This window comes from Protopterus annectens, chromosome 7.part1 (genome assembly GCF_019279795.1).
Source record: "Protopterus annectens isolate FY-2018-M chromosome 7.part1, PAN1.0, whole genome shotgun sequence".
Lineage (NCBI taxonomy): Eukaryota > Metazoa > Chordata > Ceratodontiformes > Protopteridae > Protopterus > Protopterus annectens.
Window position 1 is genome coordinate 478043714 of NC_056740.1, and position 25846 is coordinate 478069559.

Here is a 25846-nt window from a genome sequence, read left to right on the forward strand (position 1 = left end):
CGGAAAATGGCGTACATGCTTGTGAAGTACTGTGTGCTATGGACATGTCTTTTCACCTGACTCATTCCCTTGCAGTACCTCTTTTGACATCTATTTTTAAACTTATTTGTGATGCATCACAAAAGAGTTTGGTAGAATGGTCCCTTTAATTACTATCCTGAAAATTTCAAACCCAAATTCCACACAGTTAAATTGTTATAATCCTACACTGCTATCAGTTAGTTAAAAAGGACAGAAGAACATACATTACAAAACATATAGTTGTCATACTTACACTTCTCAACATAAAATTCAAACTGCAAAAAATACAGATGCATATTTATAAGTGAAGTAAGACAGTTGTGGGTGTACATACCTATGGATTGTAAGGCACTCACCCTTAAAGCTCATGCCTCAGAACACTCAGAAACGTGTAGCAATATCTGTAAAATGCACACCCCTTGTGCCGTATTACACACGCACACACACGCACACGCACGCACACGCACGCACACACACACGCACACACACACACACGCACACACACGCACACACGCACACACGCACACACACACACACACACACACACACACACGCACACGCACACGCACACACAAATACACACACACACACACACACCTCTCAACTGTCCAGAATTTTGCAGAATGTCAAGATTTCTGCCTCATATTTTTAGTCTGTGTTTCATAAAATTGTGGTTTTCTGGTATTGAAGTCAGAAAATAATGACAGACATTTGAGATTTAGGCTTCTTACCCTTCAGAAAAATCATGATAATGTAAAATCTGTTGTTCTATCAACTTTCTAAGTTTGTAAGAGCAATATTTACAAATTGCCCATATTTTTGGGCCTTTGTTCCCCTATTATTTATGGCTTTGTCCAGATTTCTTGCTCTAAGAGGTTGAAAGCTATGACACACACACACACACACACACACACACACACACACACACACACACACACACACGTAAATAGATATAGCTGGATATAGTGGTTTGATGCTTTAGGTGTTATTTGACTTGCAAATAAAGTTTTAGGTATTTACCTCATTGGCATTCTGAAATTTTCATTATGAGTCTTTTTATTTTAAATTGCCTTTAACGAGCATATTTATACCTACTAGCCTAACCACATTTTTGAACTGTTAAATGTTTCATGGTGTTCTATAATTTTGCTTCTCATATGTAGCTTAGCGAGGGAATAGAAAAATGCAACAATATCATTAAATAGTTACTTGTACTTAATGCAAGCACTTATGGAGTGCATAAGCATTATTTAATAAGGGTGCAGTTCATTTTTTGGATTGTGGTGATACTGTTTTTTTTTTCAACCTGAACTGGTCTGTCTTTGATTTGTCAAGTACTAGAACAAAAACATGGTGTAAATGCCTGACTGCCCTGACATTTGTCTGTTTTTGTAAACATAAAAATAAAAATTGTGATCATCATTGTGTTTCTTTTCTTTAGCTGCCATAATTTACATTTATTTTACTATTGACTATAATAAGAAAAGGAGTCCATCCTACTTTAGCCATTTTGGAAATCAGTAGAATAACCTGCCAGATAATTCAGAAAGCAGACAGTTTGTACAAGTAAAAAAAAAAAAAAAATCAGGCAATTATATAGACAAAGATAAATAATGGCGACAGCTTAACTGGTGCAGGTTTGTAATGATCTCCGTCAAAAAAACATGTAAACAGCTATGAAACTGACTGCAGTCCAAACATTTTGTCCTGTAATCGTACTGAGCATTTGAAGACACTACTCGGGTGTATGTAGTGACAATGTCTGTTCCAAACTTTTATACAACACAGGAGATTATAGATGATTGTAGATGCCATTCCTTTAGCTTTAAATATATCCTGGTACGCAAAAATTCATGTTTTGCAAGAAATGGAAATCATAAAATGTGCCTAAACTATATTTCTTTGCATACCTTTTTTTATTGAGTTATTTATACTGGTTCAAACGTAGAATTAATTCCTTAACATCAAAACTGTTACAGTTTATGACAGCTGCCTTTAATTGGGCTGGTTCATTTGATTTTGGACCTAAGGGCCTGTGTACTCTTTTCTTGTCTCCGGGATTAAATATTTCAGCTACCACAAAATATGCTTCATTTAGCGATTCCTGGAGATTGGTGGAAGCTATTTAAAGAAATATGATTCTTTGTTGATCTTTCTGAGAGTAATATTGGGCTGAAGTTAGTAAGAAATGTTCCAGTGCCTGCTCTGAATTGTAAATAATGTATATAGTTTTGCAAAAAAGTAAAGTGGTGTAGGTAAACTGGTCTCCCAACACAACAACAACACAAAATGAAAAGAATAGAGGATCTGCCCATTTCATTCCTCTCTGTAGGAGGAGAGGACCAGTTGTGGATATTCTGTCATCCAGGCAGCCATCGGGCCATTTTCTGATGGTAGGGTGACTCATCCCTTATAAACCCTGTGAGGTGAGGGATACTGAATATGAGGGGAGACTGGCCTTAGCCCTTTGTGTTGTATCTTTAAGGGGAAAAGAAAACCATAAAACCTGCCAACTACTGTTCATAGGTAGGTACTAGGCTATTGGCCCTAGGGCCTATACAAGCCTAGCCAAAAAGGTACCCTGGCTTTCGCTACCCAGGAAAATTATTCTCTTGTGCCCCTGTCGAGCAGAACCACAGAAGTGATCCCCGGGCTGAATTTCCTATTACCCATCCAGTCATCAAGATTTTTCTTGAAGAGTGCTAATGAGGAGCTCTGTTTGACATAGGTAGTTTGTTCCAGAGTATGGGAAGTCTCTGGAACAGGAATCTATCCCTCCAGCATGTTCTGTTTATTGTGGTGACAAGGTTTAGGTCCCTAGAGCGTGTAGCTCTGAGGGATTTCTTTAAGTGGAGCATGTTCAGCAGCTCTGGATTTGACATAGCTTTGTATGTTAGGCAGAGATCGTCTCTGAGTAGGCGATATTCGACTGAGTAAAGCTGGAGTTTTTTGTATCAGTCTGCGTAAGGCATCTGTTTGAGGCCAGTAATCCTCTTTGTGAGGTATTTTTGCAGCCTTTCCAGTTGTTGTAGATGTCTTGTGAGGTACATACCAAAAGGGGCGTTGTACTCTATAATGGGTCTAATGAGTGATGAGGGAACAATGACCTCTCTTTTTTTTCTAGATGAGAAAGCTTTTTTGATGAGGTGTGCCACATAGAAGGATTTCCTGACCACTGTGGCAATGTGATTATCAAAGGAGAGACTACTGTCCACTTGTGTCCCAAGGTCTGTTATCACAATTTCGGTATTAAGTAGACTACCGCCTATGTGGTAGTTCATGGGTACAGAGTTTTTACCTAAGGGGATGACAGTGCACTTTTTGGCATTGAGCTTGAGGCCATGGCTTTGACACCAGGCATCTGTCTCAGTGAGGCCCTTTTGTAGGATGTCCACATCATTAGGAGTTTCGATTATGGCTCCTAGTTTGCAGTCATCTGCGAATTTAGTTAGCCAAAGACCTTCTGTGTTAGCCTGTACTTCAGAGAAGTAGATACCAAACAGGAGAGGACCCAGGACTGTACCCTGTGGTACTCCACTTGTCACTGGTCTGAAGTCTGATTTGGAGTCTGTTACTTTCACAGTGTGGGTTCTGTCAGTAAGCCAGTTGGCAACCCATCTTGTGACATAGAGATTTATACGTAGTTTAGTGAGTGGGGGATGATGTTGAACGCCTTGGTAAGATCTAGACAGGCTGTGTGAACCACCTTACCCTCATCTATGGCTTTGGTGACTACTTCAAAGAAGTCTGTCAGGTTTAGGAGACATGGTCTGCCTTTTACAAACCCGAACTGTGTGGGGTCCAGAGTTTGGAGATCTATGTCTTTGTTTATGAGTTCCATGATGGTACCTTCCATGGCCTTGCAGACCAGGCTCATCACGCTAATGGGGCGGTAGTTCCCGGGGTCTGTTGTGGCCCCCTTTTGTGGCGTGGGATAACCGTCACGGTGCGCCATTCAATTGGCAGAAAGCTTGATGTGAGGCTATGATTGAACATGGTACTTAAGTGGAGTGCCAGTTCATTCTGTAGTTCGTGTAGAAGGCAGCCTGGGATGATGCTGTGTTCTTGGCTTTGGAGAGTGAGGTTTTTACCTGTGCAACCATGATTACAGGAACTTTGAATTCTTCCAGTATAAAGATGGGCCCTTTAGGGGGTGAGAGGGGGGTAAAGTTAGCACTGAACCTATCTGCCAGGATGTTGGTAATATCAGTTGGTTCTGTATATTTAGTGTCATTGTGCTGTAACTCAGAGCAGATCTGAGTGTTGCCATTGAGATTCTTGACATAGCTATAGAATGCTTTGTGGTTGTCTTTAGAATCAGTGGTGATTTTATTTTCATAACTAGCTTTGGAGGATTTTATGAGGGATCTCAGCTTCTTACTGAGGCTGACCAGGGAGTTCCTCCAGTCGTGAGATTTTACTCATTTTTGCAACAGTTTCTTTCTTCTGTTGTAGAGTTTGTTTATGGCAGAAGACCACCAGATTGGCTTCCTTTTTTGGAGGATAGCATCTTGGTTCTGTTAGGGATAGCACGATCCATGCACTTGTGTAAGTGCTTATAAAGTGCATTTGTGTAGGATTCAGCAGTCGTACCTCTGTTGTCCATCTGCATGGGTGTCGTGAAGTTTGCCACTTCTGTCTTAAGAAGCATGAAGTTGGCTTTGGATAAATTTTTTATGGTTGTTTTCCTAATGGGGGGTGGGAGCTGGATTTGGATGTCTAGGGTGATTAGCTTGTGGTCAAATCTGACCAACGAGGAGCTGACCTCTGGTGTGGAACACCAGTCACCCATGTTGTTGATGACCAGGTCTAGGATATTGCTGCCCCTGGTGGGGGTGTGGATAAGTTGATCCAAGGCATTGGAATTGATCATCATCATCATCATTCTCTTTCGGCTTTTCCCATTAGGGGTCGCCACAGCGGATCATCTCTTTCCATTTCTTCCTATCCTCTGCATCTTGCTCTGTCACACCAACCGCCTGCATGTCCTCTCTCACCACGTCCATAAACCTTATCTTAGGCCTTCCTCTATTCCTCTTACCTGGCAGCTCCATCCTTAGCATCTTTTTCCCAATATACCCATCATCCCTCCTCAGCACATGTCCAAACCAACGCAATCTCGTCTCTCTTGCTTTGTCTCCAAACTGTCCAACATGAGCTGACCCTCTAATATACCGATTCGTAATCCTATCCATCCTAGTCACACCGATTGCAAATCTTAACATCTTTAACTCTGCCACATCCAGCTCTGACTCCTGCCTTTTTGTCAATGCCACTGTCTCCAACCCATATAACATAGCTGGTCTCACTACACTCTTGTAGACCTTCCTTTCACTCTTACGGATACCCGCCTGTCACAAATCACTCCTGACACTCTTCTCCACCCATTCCACCCTGCCTGTACTCTCTTCTTCACCTCTCTTCCACATTCACCATTACTCTGAACTGTTGATCCCAAGTACTTAAACTCGTCCACCTTTACCAACTCTACTCCCTGCATCCTCACCATTCCTCTACCCTCCCTCTCATTTACACACATATATTCTGTCTTAGCCCTGCTGACCCTCATTCCTCTGCTCTCTAGAGCATATCTCCACCTCTCCAGAGTCTCCTCAACCTGATTCCTACTCTCACTACAGATCACAATGTCATCTGCAAACATCATAGTCCACGGGGCCTCCTGTCTGATCTCATCTGTCAACCTGTCCATCACCACTGCAAATAAGAAAGGACTCAGAGCTGATCCTTGATGTAATCCCACCTCCACCTTAAACGGATCTGTCACTCCCACTGCAGTCCACACCACTGTCACACTACCCTCGTACATATCCTGTACCACTCTTACGTACTTCTCTGCCACTCCCGACTTCCTCATACAATACCACAACTCTTCTCTAGGCACCCTGTCATATGCTTTCTCCAAGTCTACAAAGACGCAATGCAACTCCTTCTGACCTTCTCTGTATTTCTCCATCAACACTCTCAGAGCAAACATTGCATCTGTAGTGCTCTTTCCTGGCATGAAACCATACTGCTGATCACTAATCATCACCTCCCTTCTTAACCTTGCTTCCACTACTCTTTCCCATAACTTCAAGCTGTGACTAATCAGTTTTATCCCTCTGTAGTTACTGCAGCTCTGCACATCACCCTTATTCTTAAAGATAGGTACCAAAACACTTTTTCTCCACTCCTCAGGCATCCTCTGACTTTCCAAAATTTCATTAAACAATCTAGTTAGAAATTCCACTGCCATTTCTCCTAAGCACCTCCATGCTTCCATTGGTATGTCATCTGGGCCAACAGCCTTTCCATTCTTCATCCTCTTCATAGCTGCCCTTACTTCCTCCTTGCTAATCTGTTTCACTTCCTGATTCACTATCCCCACATCATCCAACCTTCTCTCTCTCTCATTCTCTTCATTCATCAGCCTCTCAAAATACTCTTTCCATCTACTCAACACACTCTCCTCTCTTGTGAGTACCTTTCCCTCACTATCCTTTATCACCCTTACATGCTGCACATCTTTCCCAGCTCTGTCCCTCTGTCTAGCTAATCGGTACAGGTCCTTTTCTCCCTCTTTAGTGTCCAATCTCTCGTACAACTCTCCATATGCCCTATCCTTAGCTTTTGCCACCTCTCTCTTTGCCATGCGCCTCATCTCCTTATACTCATGTCTACTTTCTTCATCTCTTTGACAATCCCACTTCTTCTTCGCCAGCCTCTTCCTCTGTATACTCTCCTGTACTTCCTCATTCCACCACCAGGTCTCCTTGTCCTCCTTCCTCTGTCCAGATGTCACACCAAGCACCTTTCTAGCAGTCACCCTTACTAGTTCTGCTGTAGTTACCCAGCTATTCGGTAACTCTCTACTGCCTCCCAGTGCCTGTCTTAACTCTTCCCTAAACTCCACTTCACAATCACCCTTTTTTAACTTCCACCATTTAATCCTTGGCACAGCTTTCACATTCCTCCTCCTCTTCTTGATCACCAACGTCATTCTACATACCACTAATCTATGCTGCTTAACTACACTTTCACCTGCCACCACTTTACAGTCTCCAATCTCCTTAAGACTGGCCCTCCTACATAGTATATAATCAACTTGTGAGCATCTTCCTCCACTCTTGTACGTCACCCTATGCTCCACCCTCTTCTTAAAATACGTATTCACCACAGCCATGTCCATCCTTTTCAAAATCCACAATCATCTGACCTTCTGCATTCCTCTCCTTAACACCATACCTACCCATCACTTCCTCATCCCTCTGTTCACTTCACCAACATGCCCATTAAAGTCCGCTCCAATCACTAGTCTCTCACCCTTGGGTACACTCACCACAACTTCATCCAACTCACTCCAAAATTTCTCTTTCTCTTCCATCGCACACCCAACTTGAGGAGCATATGCACTAACAACATTCATCATTACACCATCAATTTCGAGCTTCATAAACATCACTCGGTCAGACACTCTCTTCACGTCTAAAACACTCTTGGCATATTGTTCCTTTAGTATAACCCCTACCCCATTTCTCCTGCCATCCACACCATGATAAAACAATTTGAACCCGTTTCCTAAACACCTGGCCTTACTTCCCTTCCATCTGGTCTCTTGCACACACAATATATCAACTGATATATTTGATGATTTCCAGAAAACATTGAGCAAAAGAGTTGGTACACGAGTAGTTTTCCCAGTTAATGGTAGGGTAGTTGAAATCATCCATTATTAGAGTGTTGGGTTGTACCTTAATATTTTCCAGTGTATCAAGAAAAGAGGAGTGGGAATCCTGGGGCATGGTGGGGATTCTGTAGCAAGCTCCAGTCTGGATTGCGGTTTTGCCCAGAGTTAGTTGAACTTGGATAATCTGAGATGCATTATGCTGAGCAACTAGCTTGGAGGTGTGGATATCCGTAATGACTATGGACACTCCTCCACCTTTAGTGTTTTGGTCCGGGTTTGGTGGCCGAAAGATGTGGTATGAATTATAGCCTGGTAGTGCAGGGGTGCTCTCTGGAGCTTTGAACCAGGTCTCTGTCACTGCACAGATGTCAGTGTTTTCCATTTTAAGGAGTGCCTCGAGTGAGTGCATTTTTAGGTTTAGACTTCTAGCATTGAGTAGCATTATCCTCAGATTTTGCTTGCTTGTACCTGTTATGGTGGTGAATTTGTCATTTGAATCTTGCCTAAAAAATGCACTATAGGGGTGGTAAGAGCCTTTGCCAGTATCTGGAATCCCAAGGGCGACAGGTGCAGGCCATCTCTGGCAAAGCAGCGTGGTCTGTCTATCATGTCATCCCAGGCAGACAGATACTGGATTCCCTTAGAATGACACTAGAAGCTTAGCCAATTGCTAAAGTAAATCATTTTGTCCTTGTAGTGTGATGTCATTCTGGGTGATGGCAGGATGCTACTCAGGGTAGGGTCATACCTGCCTGGGCTACAAGATTGGAGAGCTCTTCCATGTCTCTTTTCATGTAGTCCAGGGAGGTACATTGCACGGAATGTGTCAGACTGCTGCGCTTCATTTTGGGCCGATATTAGACTGTGTGATGAAGTAGTTGTTTACAAAAGGGGGGGGGGGTGATGTTCACATTTGTGACTAATAAATGCACTTTTTGAAGGAAGTCACTTCCAGGGGAAATTGTCATTTTTCTCTAAAAAGCAGCAACCTCCAAATTAGTTGGATTATTTTAGTGGGCTTGCATCCTAAATTTGGGACATGTTTGAATCTTACCTTGAACTCTTAGTTTTTGAACCAGTCAGAGTTTGTTTCTAATCTCTGTGATTGTGACATGGAGGCAGGAGAACCTAGGTGCATAGAGCAGCAGGTGAACTGATTTGTGGTTAGTTTCCAAGTTTTAAGATTCCCTGTTCAGATGACTTTTCCGTGTACACCGAATTATTGTTTTCTTCAGCTCCATCACTTTATTTGCAGCTGTAAATTCTCTTGACTGCCTGTATGTGCATCGTTCTCTGTTATAGCAGTGATGTCTTTCCCTTCGTTTTATTTCCGTTTTTCTGAAACTACTGTCTTTATCATTTTCTTCTCTGAACTACTGATGTGGGCTGAGATGTTTTAAGCATCTGAATGTGTTATTTTCCTTGCTACAAATTTTGTATCGTTCAGTCCCTGCCTCTCTTCTCTTACTCTAATGCCAGTTTGCCCTGCATACTCCTTCCCTGTATTGTATTATTGCATCCTCACCATTTACTAGTCAGTTCCTCTTCCCTTCCATGCTTTAATTCCATCTCCAGTAGTATTCTTATAGGTGAGTACTTTTATATGTTACGCTTGGTTCTGTTTGTGTCGTGTGTGCTCTCTGCTGATGGTAGTCAGTACTGAAGGTGACTTCATTGTAATAGAAAGTATTACCTTGTGTGTTTTTCTGTAGGTGCGCTTGTAAAGCTCTTCACTTAAGGTCTGCATTTTAAGGGGAATCCATCTTATTGGGCACAGTTGATGTCATATATGTATAAAATCTATTAGTATTTTTTGGTTATATAATCATACTTTCATCACTGAACTGCATATCATTTCTTCCTGCAGCTGATTCCGAACTCCTGTGCCACGCACGCTTTGCTTAGTGTTCTTTTGAATTGTAATGACATTGAGTTGGGTGTCACATTGAGCCGCATGAAGGAGTTCACCAAAGGATTCAGCCCTGAGGTAAGGTAGTAAAAGTGTATCATTTGTTCTTTGCATGTAGAATTAGGCCGATGGTTGAATACATTCGTATTCTGTTCTGTAACTTACAGATTAAGTTCATGTGAAACATAGTCAGCATAAGAACAAAGTCCTTATTGTGGTAGTTCCACATGTAGGTCATTTAGGTAATACCAAAAATGATAACCACATTATCAAAACTAACAATCATATTCCATCAAATTTAAGGCTGTACAATATACCACATTAACGTCACCTACAGATGTACGGCATAACATGTATTTATAGGCAGCTCTACAGTTTGACAACTAAAATAAATACATATTCTTAATATCTCAAAAAGTGAACCTTAAGGCATTCAGACAGACTGAGGTATAAAAATTTTTCACACTTTGCACCCTACAGTGTAACATTACTGGGGTGCTGCAGTCCTGAATGAATCATCCTTCAAATGAGACGTTAAACCGAAGTCCCATCTGCTTGAGTTGGTGGTCATTCTTGTAGATGAAAAAGATCTCACTGCACGTGTAGAAAAAAAAAGTTGTTTCCTGGTGCCCTGGCCAAATTTTCCCTAGTAGTATAAATTCCACCTCTGCTCTCCCCTGAAAACAGGGCACCACTAGCTTAGGTGGGGTTAATCTGGTCAACAAGACGATAGGTTAAAAAAATAAATTAAATAAATAAATACAGTGTTCATTTTTACACTGGTTAAATTGGTCACCTTGCAATTTTCTGCCTTCCAGCATTTAAATACTGAGAATGATTTTGACAGTGCGACAGTGGGTTCTTCCTTTAATTTCTTAGTGTAGTAGCTTGTTTTTTTTTTTTTTTTGCACCTGACGTCATTGATGGAGATGTATGCTGGTGCTACTCATCTATTTTTTACACTGTTTTGTTTCATTTACAGTTTACTTCTATTTCCATAAGTTTCCTTCCATCAAAGCAGCATAATTGTTCTGCCTGGAAAAGGTGCCTATACATATGTTAGAAGTTGATTCCATTGTCTGCCTTTTTTCAGTCACAAATGGGACCCTTTTAGATGGAGTCAGCAACTGGTTTATTCTGCCATTAACACTGTGGGAGGGAAGCGTCATTTCGAACTAAGATGTCAGTCCTTGAGAGCTAGATATTGCATGATGTTGCCCACTTTTTTCCATTTGTTTAGATGAGCTTTAGTGTAGCCATCATTCATCAGAGTAGTTTAAGGAGGAATCTGTTCTTTCTTTTTTCACTTGTGATAATGTGCCTAGCGCTTACTGTGCATGTTAGTTTCATCAGTGTTTTAAGCATTTGTTCGGGGTACGCAGTGCTACTTTTAGAAAAAAGTCACATCCCTTGAACACACATGCTGCTAGTTTAAAATGTGTAGACAGTAATGTTTTGCTAAAAACAACCAAGACAAAATTAACTTCAAGCATTACATTTAGAATAGAGTTGAACAACAAGTGTCACATGTTAACAAAAAACAGTGGTGAAATAAAATGTTAAACAAGAACCACAAAGCCAAATGAACCAAGTCCATATTCTTTAATAACACACTAGTGCCCCGGCTGTAATAGCTTTCAAGGAGTAAAGTCATTAAAACACATTCACAATATATAGCTGAAGTACACTCAAAATTAATCAAGTGTACAATTATAGAATCAGTTAAAAAATAATCAAATTAAAACCTTCCAGTTACAGTCAACATTAAGACCTATGGGAAATAGAGTATTAAATTTTAAAATAGATTCCTTGTAAAGCAACTTCTTTTTAAGAAGCGAGTCAGTTATATGTTAAGAATATACTTTTTCTAAAACAGTAGCTTTTAAACCAGAAGGACCAGAACAGTGAAGCCTACTAAAATGTTGTGCAATAGGGCTATCCAGTTTATGGTTAATATACCCAACATGTTCTTGTAGTCTTAATTTAAACTTTATCTTGTTTTCGTCAATATAAAAAAAGACCACAAAGATATCTCATTACAATCATATGTATCAGTCACTTGATAAGAAATGTTATTCATAGTAGAAAAATAATTTGCAGTGTATTGGCAAGAGCAACAACTACCATAGCAAAAAGTGCCTTCATTCACAACAACTTTAAACAACACGTTAGAAGGAAGAGAAAAAGAATTTAAGTTACTTCTCCACACATTCTCATAAACATGGCAGAAGTTCTAGGGGTTATGATCCAAAATGTATTGAGGATGCATCAGGGTAATAATGTACCCAGTGTTATGAATAGGTCTTCTGTGGTTGTTACTGATGATGTGTGCAGAAGTTTCACTAACTTTAATTTATGTAATGATGGTCTTCATCTTCTTTTCTTCTTCTTCTTCTTCCAGCTGTTCCCATTAGGGGTCGCCACAGTGGATCGCCCGTTTCCATTTCTTCCTGTCCTCTGCATCTTGCTCTGTCACAGCAACCACCTGCATGTCCTCTCTCACCACATCCATAAACATTATCTTAATCCTTCCTGTTTTCCTCTTACTTGTTAGCTCCATCCTTAGCATCCTTTTCCCAATGTACCCAGCATCTCTCCTCAGCACATTCCAAACCAACACAATCTCGCCTCTCTGGCGTCCAACTTGAGTTGACATTTTAATATACTCATTTCTAATCCTGTTCATCCTGATCACACCCGGTGCAAATCTTAACATCTTCAACTCTGCCACATCCAGCTCTGACTCCTGCCTTTTGTCAGTGCCACCGTCTCCAACCCATACAACATAGCTGGCCTCACTACCCTCTTGTACACCTTCCCTTTCACTCTTACTGGTACCCGTCTGTCACAAATCACTCCTGACACTCTTCTCCACCCTGCCTGTACTCTCTTCTTCACCTCTCTTTCACATTCATCATTACTCTGAACTGTTGATCCCGAGTATTTAAACTTCTCCACCTTCGCCAGCTCTACTCCAGGCATCCTTACCATTCCTCTATCCTCCCTCTCATTCACGCACACATATTCTTAGTCCTGCTGACCTTCATTCCTCTCCTCTCTAGAGCACATCTCCACCTCTCCAGGGTCTCTGCAACCTGTTCCTTGCTTTCACTACAGATCACAATGTCATCTGCAAACATAGTCCATGGGGACTCCTGTCTGATCTCATATGGACTCCTTTATTCCTTCTAGGTCTATTTTTGATCAATCTGCTAAGTACCCACTGCTCTGTAAGGGTGTTCCTGTCAAAGAACCAGCTTTTTCCCTGTTTCTATTTACTTTATTTACACATACTACACATTTCTGAGTTGTCTCATTTTTTTTTTTTTTTTTTTGTACTGTTTTGCATTTTTACTGATCTTATTTGGTTGACTATTGCATCACATTTTCTTTGTTGCACTCACACTTCTACTTACTGAGATATCTGCTATAGAATTGTTTGTACTTTTATTGCTCACGCTGAGTTTGCTGCTATTTCATTACTGTTGACAGTTAACTGGATCATTATTGAACTGTTTCCTTCCACAGAGCTATTTCCTGCTGTTAAATAGCCTACCACTACCCTATCTTCCAATATCTATCCTACACTACTCCTCCATGACTCCTCCACACTATCTCACCTCATTTACATGTCTTTTCATTCTCACCATTCTGTATAATGCATCTTCTTATTCCAATACCACTCTACCGCCTCTTTTTCACCCCATTCATCCTCCACTATCTCCTTCCACATCCTTCATCCCTCCATTTTTATTTGATATCCTCCCTCCTTCAACCAAATCCATTTCATTACTTTAAACTAAAACACCATACACTCTACAAAAGTCTCCCACTTTCAAATGTAAATTACATCTCCCTTTTACTTTACTCCGCAATTCTAGGTTTCAACTCCTCTACTCCTTCTCTTGTCTTGCTCTTGCAGGAGATGTCCATCCTAACCCTGGGCCAACACCAACTAACATTCTCTCTCCCACTACCCCCACAAATAGGCACAATAATAAATACCTTAAATTTATTACCATTAATACCCAGAGTATTAATAACAAAATAACAAACTTTCATGCCTGGCTAAATATAACTGAACCTGACATAGTAGCAGTAACAGAAACCTGGCTAAAACCTCAAACTAGTAACTCTGAAATTTTACCACCTGGCTACCAAGCACTCAGGTCCGATCGCCTAAACAAAAAAGGTGGTGGTGTAGCCTTAGTCTACAACTGCCTGCTAAATCTTAGCCCATACCAAAATACCATTCCCAACTTTAATAATGCAGAACTAGTCATAGGAATCCTCAAAATAAACAACTTCAAAAGTATCTGTATTATAACCATCTATATCCCTCCTGGAGACAACTCCTCCACCCTAGAGAATATTCTCTGTTGGGCCTCAAACAATATTAAACAGGAAACTTTCATTCTAGGTGATGTAAATATTGATTGGAATAATATTAATAACAATACTCCCCTTCAGTCTATCAATCTTTATAATTTTACTCAACTAATAAACAACATTACCAGACCTAACAAAACCAACCCTCCAGGGTCCATCTTGGACTGGATCCTAGTCAGCCACCCTAACAATATCTCCAACTCAGGTACCTTACCTGACTCATTAAGTGATCATCTCCCAGCCTTTATTAGCCGAAAAACCCAACAGCTCCCACACCAACAACAATATGCCCACTCTCGCAACCTAACTAATTTTAATCCTTCTGTATTTTCAGAAACCCTTCAACTAACAAACTGGGATTCACTAAACACTCTTCCCCTAGATGAAGCCCTAGAACTCTTCAATACTACCTTCCTTAAAATCCTAGATTCCCAAGCCCCTCCCTGTACAAAAAGGATAAAGTTCAACTCTGCCCCTTGGCTAACTAAAGACACTAAAACTCTAATGCGACAAAGGGACAAAACATGGAAACTATACAACAAAAATAAAAACCCAGCCTCTTTACTGCAATTTAAGCAACTCCGCAATCTTGCTAAAAAACTTATTATAAAGGATAAGAAATCTTACTACGGCAAACTTCAGTCCTCCCTCACAAATAATCCCAAAAAATTCTGGAATTCCATCAATTCACTCTTACATCCTGGTACAAAATCCAATCCCTGTCCTGACAATAATAAGACTGACACTGAAATAGCAACTCTCTTTAACTCGTTTTTTACTGGCTCAATAGCTGAACTGACTAAATCCTTCTCCTCTTTCACCCCTACCCCTAACCCAAAGCATCCTTCTACACCCATCCCTCACTCCAACTCTCATAACCCACCTCCCACTTTCATTCTACATCCCGTGTCTACCACCAGTATCAAACAACTTCTTCACAAACTCAAACCATGCTCCAATGCCCCTGACAACATTCCAACACTCTTTCTCAAGCTCGCAGCAAATGGCATCGCCATACCTATCAGCATTCTCATCAATAGATCCATCCAAGAATCTTATGTTCCCAAACTTTGGAGAGCTGCCCACATTCTGCCCCTCCATAAAGGAGGCAAAAATAACACCATCTCTAACTTCCGCCCAAAAGCAATTCTTTCCCCAATCTCGAAAATTCTTGAAAAATGCATACACCAGCAACTCATGCCCTACCTTCTCGATAACCATCTCCTCACTCTCACACAACATGGGTTTCGGCCTGGCCACAGTACCATAACCGCTCTTCATTCCTTCCTAGAAATTGTCAACCAAGCCCGTGACTCTGGAAAAATTGTCTCCACTGTTCTTCTTGACCTTTCTAAGGCCTTCGACATTATATCCCACACTCTCCTTCTCAACCACCTCTCTAACCTCAATCTCTCCCACAACTCTCTTTCTTGGTTCAGAAGTTATCTCTCTGATAGATCCCAAGCTGTGAAATGGAATACTGGTACCTCAAAATTCCTACCTACCCCTACCGGAGTCCCTCAGGGTTCTATTCTCGGCCTCTGCTCTTTAACATCTTTATCAATGATCTCCACTCTTCTATTCCTCTTGCTCAAATAGTACAATATGCAGATGACTCCACTGTTATCTGCTCTGCCCAACCTTCCCGAGCTCAAGCCAAAACCCAATTGGCCTTCACAACCATAGAAAATTGGATGCTTCAAAATCATCTTTCCTCAATGCCAATAAATCCCACATCATTCTCTTCTCCCCTCAAAAGCTCTGACTCCTGATAAGTCATCCTTCATAATTTCCAGCCTCTCCCAGTCCTCAATAGAAGTTGTTAGTAGTGCTAAATTACTCGGAGTAACCATTGATGAACACTTGAAATTTAATAATCATATTCAACTAAACATAAAGAAAACTCATCAGAAGCTCGGTATGCTTTATAGAAATGCAAACTTTCTTACTCCATCTTCAAGACAAACTCTCGCCACTACCTTCCTTCTCCCTTCTCTACTGTATGGTGCTCCTCTTCTATCCAATCTCTCCACTTCTATCTCCACAAAACTTGAAAGTTGCTACTACAAAATTGACAAATTCGCTACTAACTCCACTCATTCTACACACCACTGCATCTGCCTCCGTAGTCTTCAATGGCTAGAACTCCCTAATCAACTCAATTTCCTCCAACTTACTACTGCACACAAACTAATCTTTAAACCTACTGCTTGCCCAGCATTATCTAATACCTTAACCATATACACTCCTCCAAGGCCCCTAAGATCTAGCCACCAAAATCTTATTTCAGTATACAAACCCAAACGACCCCCTGGCCAACTCCTACTTTCCTATACTACAGCAAAAAAATGGAACTCACTTCCTCCCCTTCTAAGAGCCACTACAAACTATGAACACTTTAAATCTCTTCTTCATTCTCACCTTTTCCAAAATTGGAAATGTAATTGTATACTTCCTACCTAGATCTCTATTTATCCTACTTCCATCCCTCCCCCTAGGTTCCCCTTCTTCTGACTCTCTCCCTAGCTCCCCTCTCTTCTTCATTATCTCCTCCTTCCTCCCTGAATAAACCCTTTATTTTCCTTCAAGTGCTATGCTTACTCTCACCTTAAATCTTTTGACTTTTTTCTCAAGGTGTTCTCCTGGACTCAACCACAATTTGAACATTAGTTATCTGTTCTTTTTCTATCCTCTTCTGACACCTCTCCTTTAATTTTCTTTGCTTCTTATTCGTTTCTCCCATGCATCCCTGCTCTTGCATTCAAACTCTATCTATAATTTCCTTTCCTTTCCTACTTTACTAACATTCACAGTTGCACTAATATATCTTTTTCTTATGTATAGTGCCCAATGCACCTCATTCTTGTTTGGAAATTGTTAAAGTATTATGCTATTAGAACAGAGTGTGTTTTTGTGTGTATTAGTTTAGATCTGTTCTGCTGTGTTTTTGTGTGTAATGTATTATCATGGAGCTTCTCTCCCCGGGCCTCCACTGAAAACGGGCTTTCGGGCCCAGTGGACTTCCCCGGTTATCAAACTGGAAATAAATAAACAAATAAATAAATAAATCTGTCAACCTGTCCATCACCACTACAAATAAGAAAGGGCTCAGAGCTGATCTTGCTAATTCCACATCCATGTTAAACTCATCCGTCGTTCCTACCGCAGACCTCACCACTATTACACTACCCTCATACATATCCTGTACCACTCTTACATACTTCTCTGCCACTCCCAACTTCCTCATACAGTACCATAACTCCTCTCTAGGCACCCTGTCATACGCTTTCTCTAAATCCACAAAGACACAATGCAACTCCTCCTGACCTTCTCTGTACTTCTCCATCAAGACACTCAGAGCAAACATTACATCTGTAGTGCTCTTTCCCGACATGAAACCGTACTGCTGATCACTAATCATCACCTCCCTTCTTAACCTAACTTACACTACTATTTCCCATAACTTCATGCTGCGACTGATCACTTTTATTCCTCTGTAGTTACTACAGCTCTGCATATCACCCTTATTCTTAAAAATCAGTACCAAAACACTTCTTCTCCACTTCTCAAGCATCCTCTCGCTTTCCAAGGTTTCATTAAAACAATCTGGTTAAAAACTCCACTGCAATCTCTCCTAAACACCTCCATGCTTCCACAGGTTATGTCATCTGGACCAACAGTCTTTCCATTCTTCGTCCTCTTCATAGCTGTCTTTACTTCCTCCTTACTAATCCGCTGCACTTCCTGATTCACTATCTCCACATCATCCAACCTTCTCTCTCTCATTCTCTTCATTCAGCAGCCCCTCAAAGTACTCTTTCCATCTCCTCAACACACTCTCCTCGCTTGTAAGTACGTTTCCCTCATTATCCTTTATCACCCTTACCTGCTGCAAATCTTTCCCAGTTCAGTCCCTCTGTCTAGCTAGTCTGTACAGGTCCTTTTCTCCCTCCTTAGTGTCCAGTCTTTCATACAAATCTCCATATGCCTTATCCTTAGCCTTTGCCACCTCTCTGTTCGCTATATGCCTCATCTCCTTGTACTGTTGTTTACTTTCTTCGTCTCTCTGACAATTCCACTTCTTCTCCAGCCTCTTCCTCTGTATACTTTCCTGTACTTCCTCGTTCCACCACCAGGTCTCCTTGTCCTCCTTCCTCTGTTCAGATGTCACAACAAGCACCTTTCTAGCTGTCTCCATTATCAGCTCAACTGTAGTTACCTAGCTATTTGGTAACTCTTCACCGTCACCCAGTGCCTGTCTTAACTCTTCCCTGAACTCAACCTCGCAATCACCCTTTTTCATCTTCCACCATTTGATCCTTGGCACTGCCCTCACACTCCTCCTCCTCTTGATCAACAATGTCATACCACCATCCTATGCTGCCTAACTACACTTTTCACTGCCACCACTTTACAGCCTCCAATCTCCTTCAGACTGGCCCTCCTACATAGGATATAATCCACCTGTGTGTATCTTCCTCCACTCTTGTACATCACCCTATGCTCTTCTCTCTTCTTAACATACGTATTCACCACAGCCATGTCCATCCTTTTTGCAAATTCCACTACCATCTGACCTTCTGCATTACTCTCCTTAACACCATACCTACCCATCACTTACTCATCCCCTCTGTTCCCCTTCACCAACATGCTCATTGAAATGCGCTCTAGTCACCACTCTCTCACCCTTGGGTACACTCACCACTTCATCCAACTTGCTCCAAAATTTTTCTTTCTCATCCATTGCACACCCAACTTGTGGAGCATATGCACTAACAACATTCACCATCAATTTCCAGCTTCATGAACATCACTTTGACACTCTCATTCACCTCCAAAACACTCTTGGCATACTGTTCTTCAGCATAAGCCCTACCCCATTTTTCCTCCCATCCACACCAAGATAGAATAATTTGAACCCACCTCCAATATGCCTGACCTTACTCCCCTTCCATCTGGTCTCTTGCGCTCGCAGTATGTCAGCCTTCCTTTTCTCCATCATATCAGCTCTCTCCCTATACCAGTCATACCGCCGACATTCAAAGTTCCTACCCTCACTACCACACTCCTAACCTTCATCCTCTTTTCCCGCCTTCGGGCATATCTTCCCCCTCTTCTTCTCCTTCAGCCGACAGTAGCCCAATTTCCACCAACACCCTGTTGGCTAACAGTACTGGTGGAGGTCATTGTTTACCTGGGCCATGACCAATGCGGTATGGAAATCTGTATTGTTGTTCAGACTAGGAACGTATTTGGATAATTCTCCCTGTATTTCTGATAAGCATGGCAGACGTCTAAAAGACATGCTTGTCCGAAATTCTTTTTTTCTTCCTTCTAACGTTTAAAGTTGTGAATGAAGACACATTTTGCTGTGGTGGGGTGGTAGTTGCGCTTGCCAGTAAATTGTGAAATATTTTTCTACTGTTAATATTTCTTATCAAGTGACTGATAGATATGATTGTAATGCTGAAGGCATTATTTATGCCTTAAAATGTCTTTGTGGTCTTTTTTTATATTGGCGAAAACGAGAGAAAGTTTAAATTAAGACTACAAGAACATGGGTATATTAAATTGGATAGCTGTATTGCACAACATTTTAGAAGGTTTCACAATTCTGATCCTTCTGGTTTGAAAGCTACTGTTTTAGAAAAAGTATATTCTAAGTATGTAACAGACTTGTTTCTCAAAAACACATTGCTTTATAAGGAATATTTGTTTATTTTAAAATTTAATACTCTATCCCCCACAGGTCTGAATGCTGACTGTAACTGGAAGGTTTTAATTTGATTTTTTAATTGATTGTATAATTGATTAATTTTGAGTGTACTGCGCTATATATTGTGAATGTGTTTTAATGGTTTTAATCCTTGAAGGCTATTACAGCCGGGGCACTAGAGTGTTATTAAAGAGTATCATTTACTTAATTTTACTGGACTCTATTCATTTGGCTTTGTGGTTTTTGTTATTTTTGTGGATTTGTGTGGTGTGAAATATACTGTTGCGTAATGCAGGAAGGTTTGAAAATGTGTTTTCTGGAGTGTTGAATATAAACTTTAGTTATTTTTTGTGCTGTTGACTAAAATGTGGTTTATAATAGAGCTTGTGGCAACACTTTAAATGAGCGCTAACAAAAGTACAGTGGGTAAGAGGTTTATAGAGAGCTCATTTTATTGTCTAGAATTTTGGAATATTTACTGGCATCGCATTATAGTGGCATTTGTTGATTTATGTGTTTGGGATCCATGAGGAAGGGGAATTTTCAGGAAGAATCCAGTCATTGTTACGTCAGTGCTAGCCTTAAAGTGTTGTAATATACTGCCTTTTCATATGAAAAAAAAAAGGCTTGCCTGTATAGAGCTGTGGCTCTTACCATGGAGGAGATGTTGACATATACGTTAAAACTGCTCATTTATGAGGAATGATTTGTTGATATCCTCTGTGCTGCCCGTTTACCAAATATATTTATTATATGTTCAAACTAGGCTTTTGATCCAGTGGATCATTTGTAGCCTAGCCAATGAGCCTTCAAATTTACCAAGTCATGCGTTAATACCAGACCCCTCCCTCGCTTTGTCCTCTTTCCATAAGGATTATAGGAGACAGAGTGGGAGTGTACTTATGATTGACCATCCAGTCATCCAGGTTATGCTTAAAAAACGTAATGGAATTAATTTGCTGCATCTCCAAGAGGAGACTGTCCATAAAGATTCTCCCCAAAAGGTATCCATTCTACCAACCGGTCCAATTTATATTTCCATGAAAATTTAGGTCTCTTGGGTGAGTGTTTAGGGTTATATTAGTTTTGTGAACGTTTAAGAGGTCACAAAGGACTGGATCTTTCAAGACTTTGTAGGCGAGGCAGAGATCTCATCTTAATAATCAGTAGGAAATACAAAAGAGTAAGGTTGACCAGGTAACTCAAGGAGGAAATGATTGAGATATATATATATCTATATATCTATATATATATATATATATATATATATATATATATATATATATATATATATATAATGTATTATATTAATGCAGAGCATTACAGCTATGAACTGTTATTGAACTTCCCGTGTGTCCAGATTTTGATTCCTTCAGCCCCCATTTGCTTACTGTTTGACCTTGAGCAAGTCACTTAACCAGACAGTGCTATGGGACAATTGAGAAATGGCTAGGTTCCTCCAGTGGTCTGAACCCCCAAGCCTAGCAACTCCCTGTGAACCAAACAAGGTGAAAACAGTGTCAGGGAAGTAACAAGTCATAATCCATAGAGCTGTGCAAAATAGAAAACATGAAGAGTGCAAACTGGTCAGTAGTGACAATGCAAAAAAATTATGGAATAATAAAATTGGACTTAATAGTATACAGTGGCAAGACTGAGGTTAATGAGTAGGATCTGCAAGGCTGTTAACAATCCAATCAAAAGAATGAAAGTATTTGCTCATATTAGCAAATCTCCACCACATTTGCTTCTTTTACAGGGAACACTCTGGGAAGGCGAACACACAAAGTTGGCTAAGCTCAACTTAAGAGAAAGGTACTGTGGAGCTATACAGGGGTGGGATGAAGGGGAGAAACTACATTGGTGGTCTGCAATGCAGCGCTTCTAATGAAACTGGTATTAATTAGATAAACACAATATGTAATTAAAGGATACAGAGAATGTGAGAGGATTACGGTGGTCAGCAATGCAGCACTACTAATGAAACGGGTGTTAATTAGATAAGCACAATATGTAATAATTAAAGGATACAGAGAATGCGAGAGGATTACAGTGGTCTGCAATGCAGCACTACTAATGAAATGGGTATTAATTAGATAAACACAATATGTAGTAATTAAAGGATACAGAGAATGCGAGAGGATTACTGTGGTCTGCAATGCAGCACTTCTAATGAAACAGGTATTAATTAGATAAACACAATATGTAATAATTAAAGGATACAGAGAATGCGAGAGGATTACGGTGGTCTGCAATGCAGCACTACTAATGAAATGGGTATTAATTAGATAAACACAATATGTAGTAATTAAAGGATACAGAGAATGCGAGAGGATTACTGTGGTCTGCAATGCAGCACTTCTAATGAAACAGGTATTAATTAGATAAACACAATATGTAATAATTAAAGGATACAGAGAATGCGAGAGGATTACGGTGGTCTGCAATGCAGCACTACTAATGAAATGGGTATTAATTAGATAAACACAATATGTAGTAATTAAAGGATACAGAGAATGCGAGAGGATTACGGTGGTCTGCAATGCAACACTACTAATGAAATGGGTATTAATTAGATAAACACAATATGTAGTAATTAAAGGATGCAGAGAATGCGAGAGAATTACGGTGGTCTGCAGTGCAGCACTACTAATGAAACAGGTATTAATTAGATAAACACAATATGTAGTAATTAAAGGATACAGGGAATGCGAAAGGATTACGGTGGTCAGCAATGCATCACTACTAATGAAATGGATATTAATTAGATAAACACAATATGTAGTAATTAAAGGATACAGAGAATGCGAGAGGATTACGGTGGTCTCTAGTGCAGCACTACTAATGAAACGGGTATTAATTAGATAAACACAATATGTAATCATTAAAGGATACAGAGAATGCGAGAGGATTACGGTGGTCTGCAATGCAGCACTACTAATGAAATGGGTATTAATTAGATAAACACAATATGTAGTAATTAAAGGATACCGAGAATGCGAGAGGATTACGGTGGTCTGCAATGCAGCACTACTAATGAAATGGGTATTAATTAGATAAACACAATATGTAGTAATTAAAGGATACCGAGAATGCGAGAGGATTACCGTGGTCTGCAATGCAGCACTACTAATGGGTATTAATTAGATAAACACAATATGTAATAATTAAAGGATACAGAGAATGTGAGAGGATTACCGTGGTCTGCAATGCAGCACTACTAATGAAACGGGTATTAATTAGATAAACACAATATGTAATATTTAAAGGGTACAGCTAATGCGAGAGGATTACGGTGGTTTGCAATGCAGCACTTCTAATGAAATAGGTATTAATTGGATAAACACAATATGTAATATTTAAAGGGTACCGAGAATGCGAGAGGATTACCGTGGTCTGCAATGCAGCACTTCTAATGAAACAGGTATTAATTAGATAAACACAATATGTAATATTTAAAGGGTACAGCGAATGCGAGAGTTTTACGGTGGTTTGCAATGCAGCACTTCTAATGAAACGGGTATTAATTAGATAAACACAATATGTAATATTTAAAGGATACCGAGAATGCGAGAGGCTTAAGGTGGTCTGCAATGCAGCAATAGTAATGAAACGGATATTAATTGAACACAATATGTAATATTTAAAGGATACCAAGAATGTGAGAGGAGTACATGGCTAATATGCATATGCTGCTGGGTTCATTACAAGCAGCACTGAAAGGATTATGGCAAACTTAATATCCTTTCATTAAGGAGCCTTGGGTTTAGAAAGAGATTGGAACTTGTTTACAGATAACAGACATGTTAGTATGGGCCTCAGATGTTGCAAGATATTGATTTTAGGTACAGTTATTGAAAAAAAGATGACTAATATGTTTGGACTAATGGAATTGTTAGAGGGACAGGGGGATTCACTTTATTCAGCCAGTTCCAAATTCCTAGTCTAGATTGGATATATTTTATATAGCACAAGAAACTGCTTAGAAATCTTTGATTTTATGTCCACCAGTATAAGTGATGTTTTGCCATGTTTTTAGAATTTACAGAAGAGGTATTACACAAAAAAATGAGATGTCAGTTTTTGTATTTCAAATCTAAAATAAGAAATTCCTTGAATGATGACGCAAGGAACAGTTGGAAACCTTAGCTAAGTCCGTTGTAAAGAAGGGGAAGAGAGTATAGGAATATGTGAAACAAGATGCAAAGGTTAAGATTATGAACAAGACAAAAGTACAGTGGAACCAATCGGTTAATAAAAATAGTGGTGGAGAATTACAGGCTCTTCTCATATGAGAGAAGAAGAGGAGCCCACCTTAGAAGAAGTAAGAGCAGCACTGAGGAAGATGAAGTCAGGGAAAGCAGCAGGCTCAGATGAGGTCACAGCAGGTATTTTAAAGATGCTGGATGAGATAGGGGAGAAATGGCTCCTGAGGGTACTAACAGCAGTGTGGAGAGAGAGGCATATCCCAGATGACTGGAAAATAAGCATACTCATGCCAGTGTACAAGAACAAAGGGGACATCCACAATGTGGGCAGTATAGAGGCATCAAACTCCTGTTACATTGCATGAAAGTTCTGGAGAGGGTGATTGATAAACAGATATAAGATGGGGGACGAGCAGCTGGGATTCAGATCAGGATGCAGCACAATTGACCAGATGCTTGCATTGAGACAGATACTTGAGAAGAAGCGAGTGAGTCCAACTGGGCACTCCCAGACTTGGAGAAAGCATTTGACAATGTCCCAAGAAAGCTGATCTGGGCAGTACTGCGGTGGTTTGAAGTCCAAGAAACATTGGTAGAATTAGTGCAGGCTATGTAAAAGGACCCAGTGACTCAAGTATGAACAGTGTTTGGCCTCACAGAGGGGTTTCCAGTAGGAGTGGGTGTACACCAGGGTTCAGCTCTGACCCCACTGCTGTTCATACTGGTGATGGCTGCATTAGCAAACAGGTTGGAGGGGACAGATCAACAAAGCTGCTGTATGCAGACAATGTGGCAGTACAAGCAGACTCTGAGCTAGAACTTCAGCAAAGGATAAGGAATGGAATGCAATCTGAAGGCACATGGGATGTAACTAAGCACAGATATGACAGTGGTAATGGTAGCAAATTGGGAAAATCAGAAGAAGCTGAGAATAGAGCTGGAAGGGAAGATAGTGGAACAGGTAAACAGCTTCAAGTATCTGGGAGGGGTGGTTGAGGGGAAGGGTAGGCTGAATGAAGAGGTCAAAGCTAGAATCAGAGGGGCTGTAGCCAACTGGCGTAGAGTGTCAGGTGTAGTCTTTGACAGAAGACTGCCAAGGAAGTACAGGATATGTGCCCACAGAATGGCGTACAGTATCAGTGGTCCCACTCCACAAAGGTGGAGCCTCTACGGACCCTGGAAACTATTGCCCCATAAGCCTGACTAGCCTAGTCTGCAAGGCTATGGAGGGGATCATCATGGAGCTCATAAACAAAGCCATTGGGGACCTACATACACTAGATCCTACCCAGTTCGGCTTCGTCAAGGGCAGATCCTGCCTTTTGAACCTGGTCGACTTCTTTGAAACAGTCACCAAAGCCATAGATGAAGGGATGGTAGTCCACACAGCCTATCTGGACCTAGCAAAGGCATTTGACACAATACCCCACTCGGGCATCATAGATAAGCTATCCAGCTTAAATATAAACCCCTGTGTCACAAGATGGGTCGCAAACTGGCTCAAAGACTGAACCCACAGAGTGAGAGTTGCTGGAGCCATGTCAGACTCGAAACCGGTCACAAGTGGCATCCCACAAGGTTCTGTCCTGGGACCGCTCTTGTTCGGTATATACTTTTCCGAGGTACAGGCCAGCGTGGGAGGACTATGGCTCACCAAGTTCGCAGATGACTGCAAACTGGGCGCCATAATCAACTCTCCAGCTGACACAAACATCCTTCAAAAAGGTCTCACAGAGACGGATAACTGGTGCCAGAGCCATGGTCTAAAGCTAAGTGCCAAAAAGTGTATAGTCATACCCTTTGGCAAAAACAATGTGCCCACAAATTACCACATAGGCGGTAACCCATTAAGTACAGAGAAAGTAATTAGGGATCTGGGGACCCAAGTTGATAGCAATCTCTCCTTTGACAACCAC

The 25846-nt window shown here is 40.7% G+C and overlaps 1 protein-coding gene across 2 annotated transcripts in view; it reads left to right on the forward strand.

Annotated features, from left to right (window-relative positions):
* The window catches only part of BAP1 (BRCA1 associated protein 1), a 1282715-nt gene that overhangs the window by 181079 nt on the left and 1075790 nt on the right, over positions 1 to 25846 (forward strand). For both annotated transcript variants that reach the window (XM_044078929.1, XM_044078930.1), the window contains exon 5: positions 9576 to 9695. In XM_044078929.1, coding sequence (XP_043934864.1) covers positions 9576 to 9695 — 120 coding nt within the window. The remainder of the gene's footprint in view (positions 1 to 9575; positions 9696 to 25846) is intronic.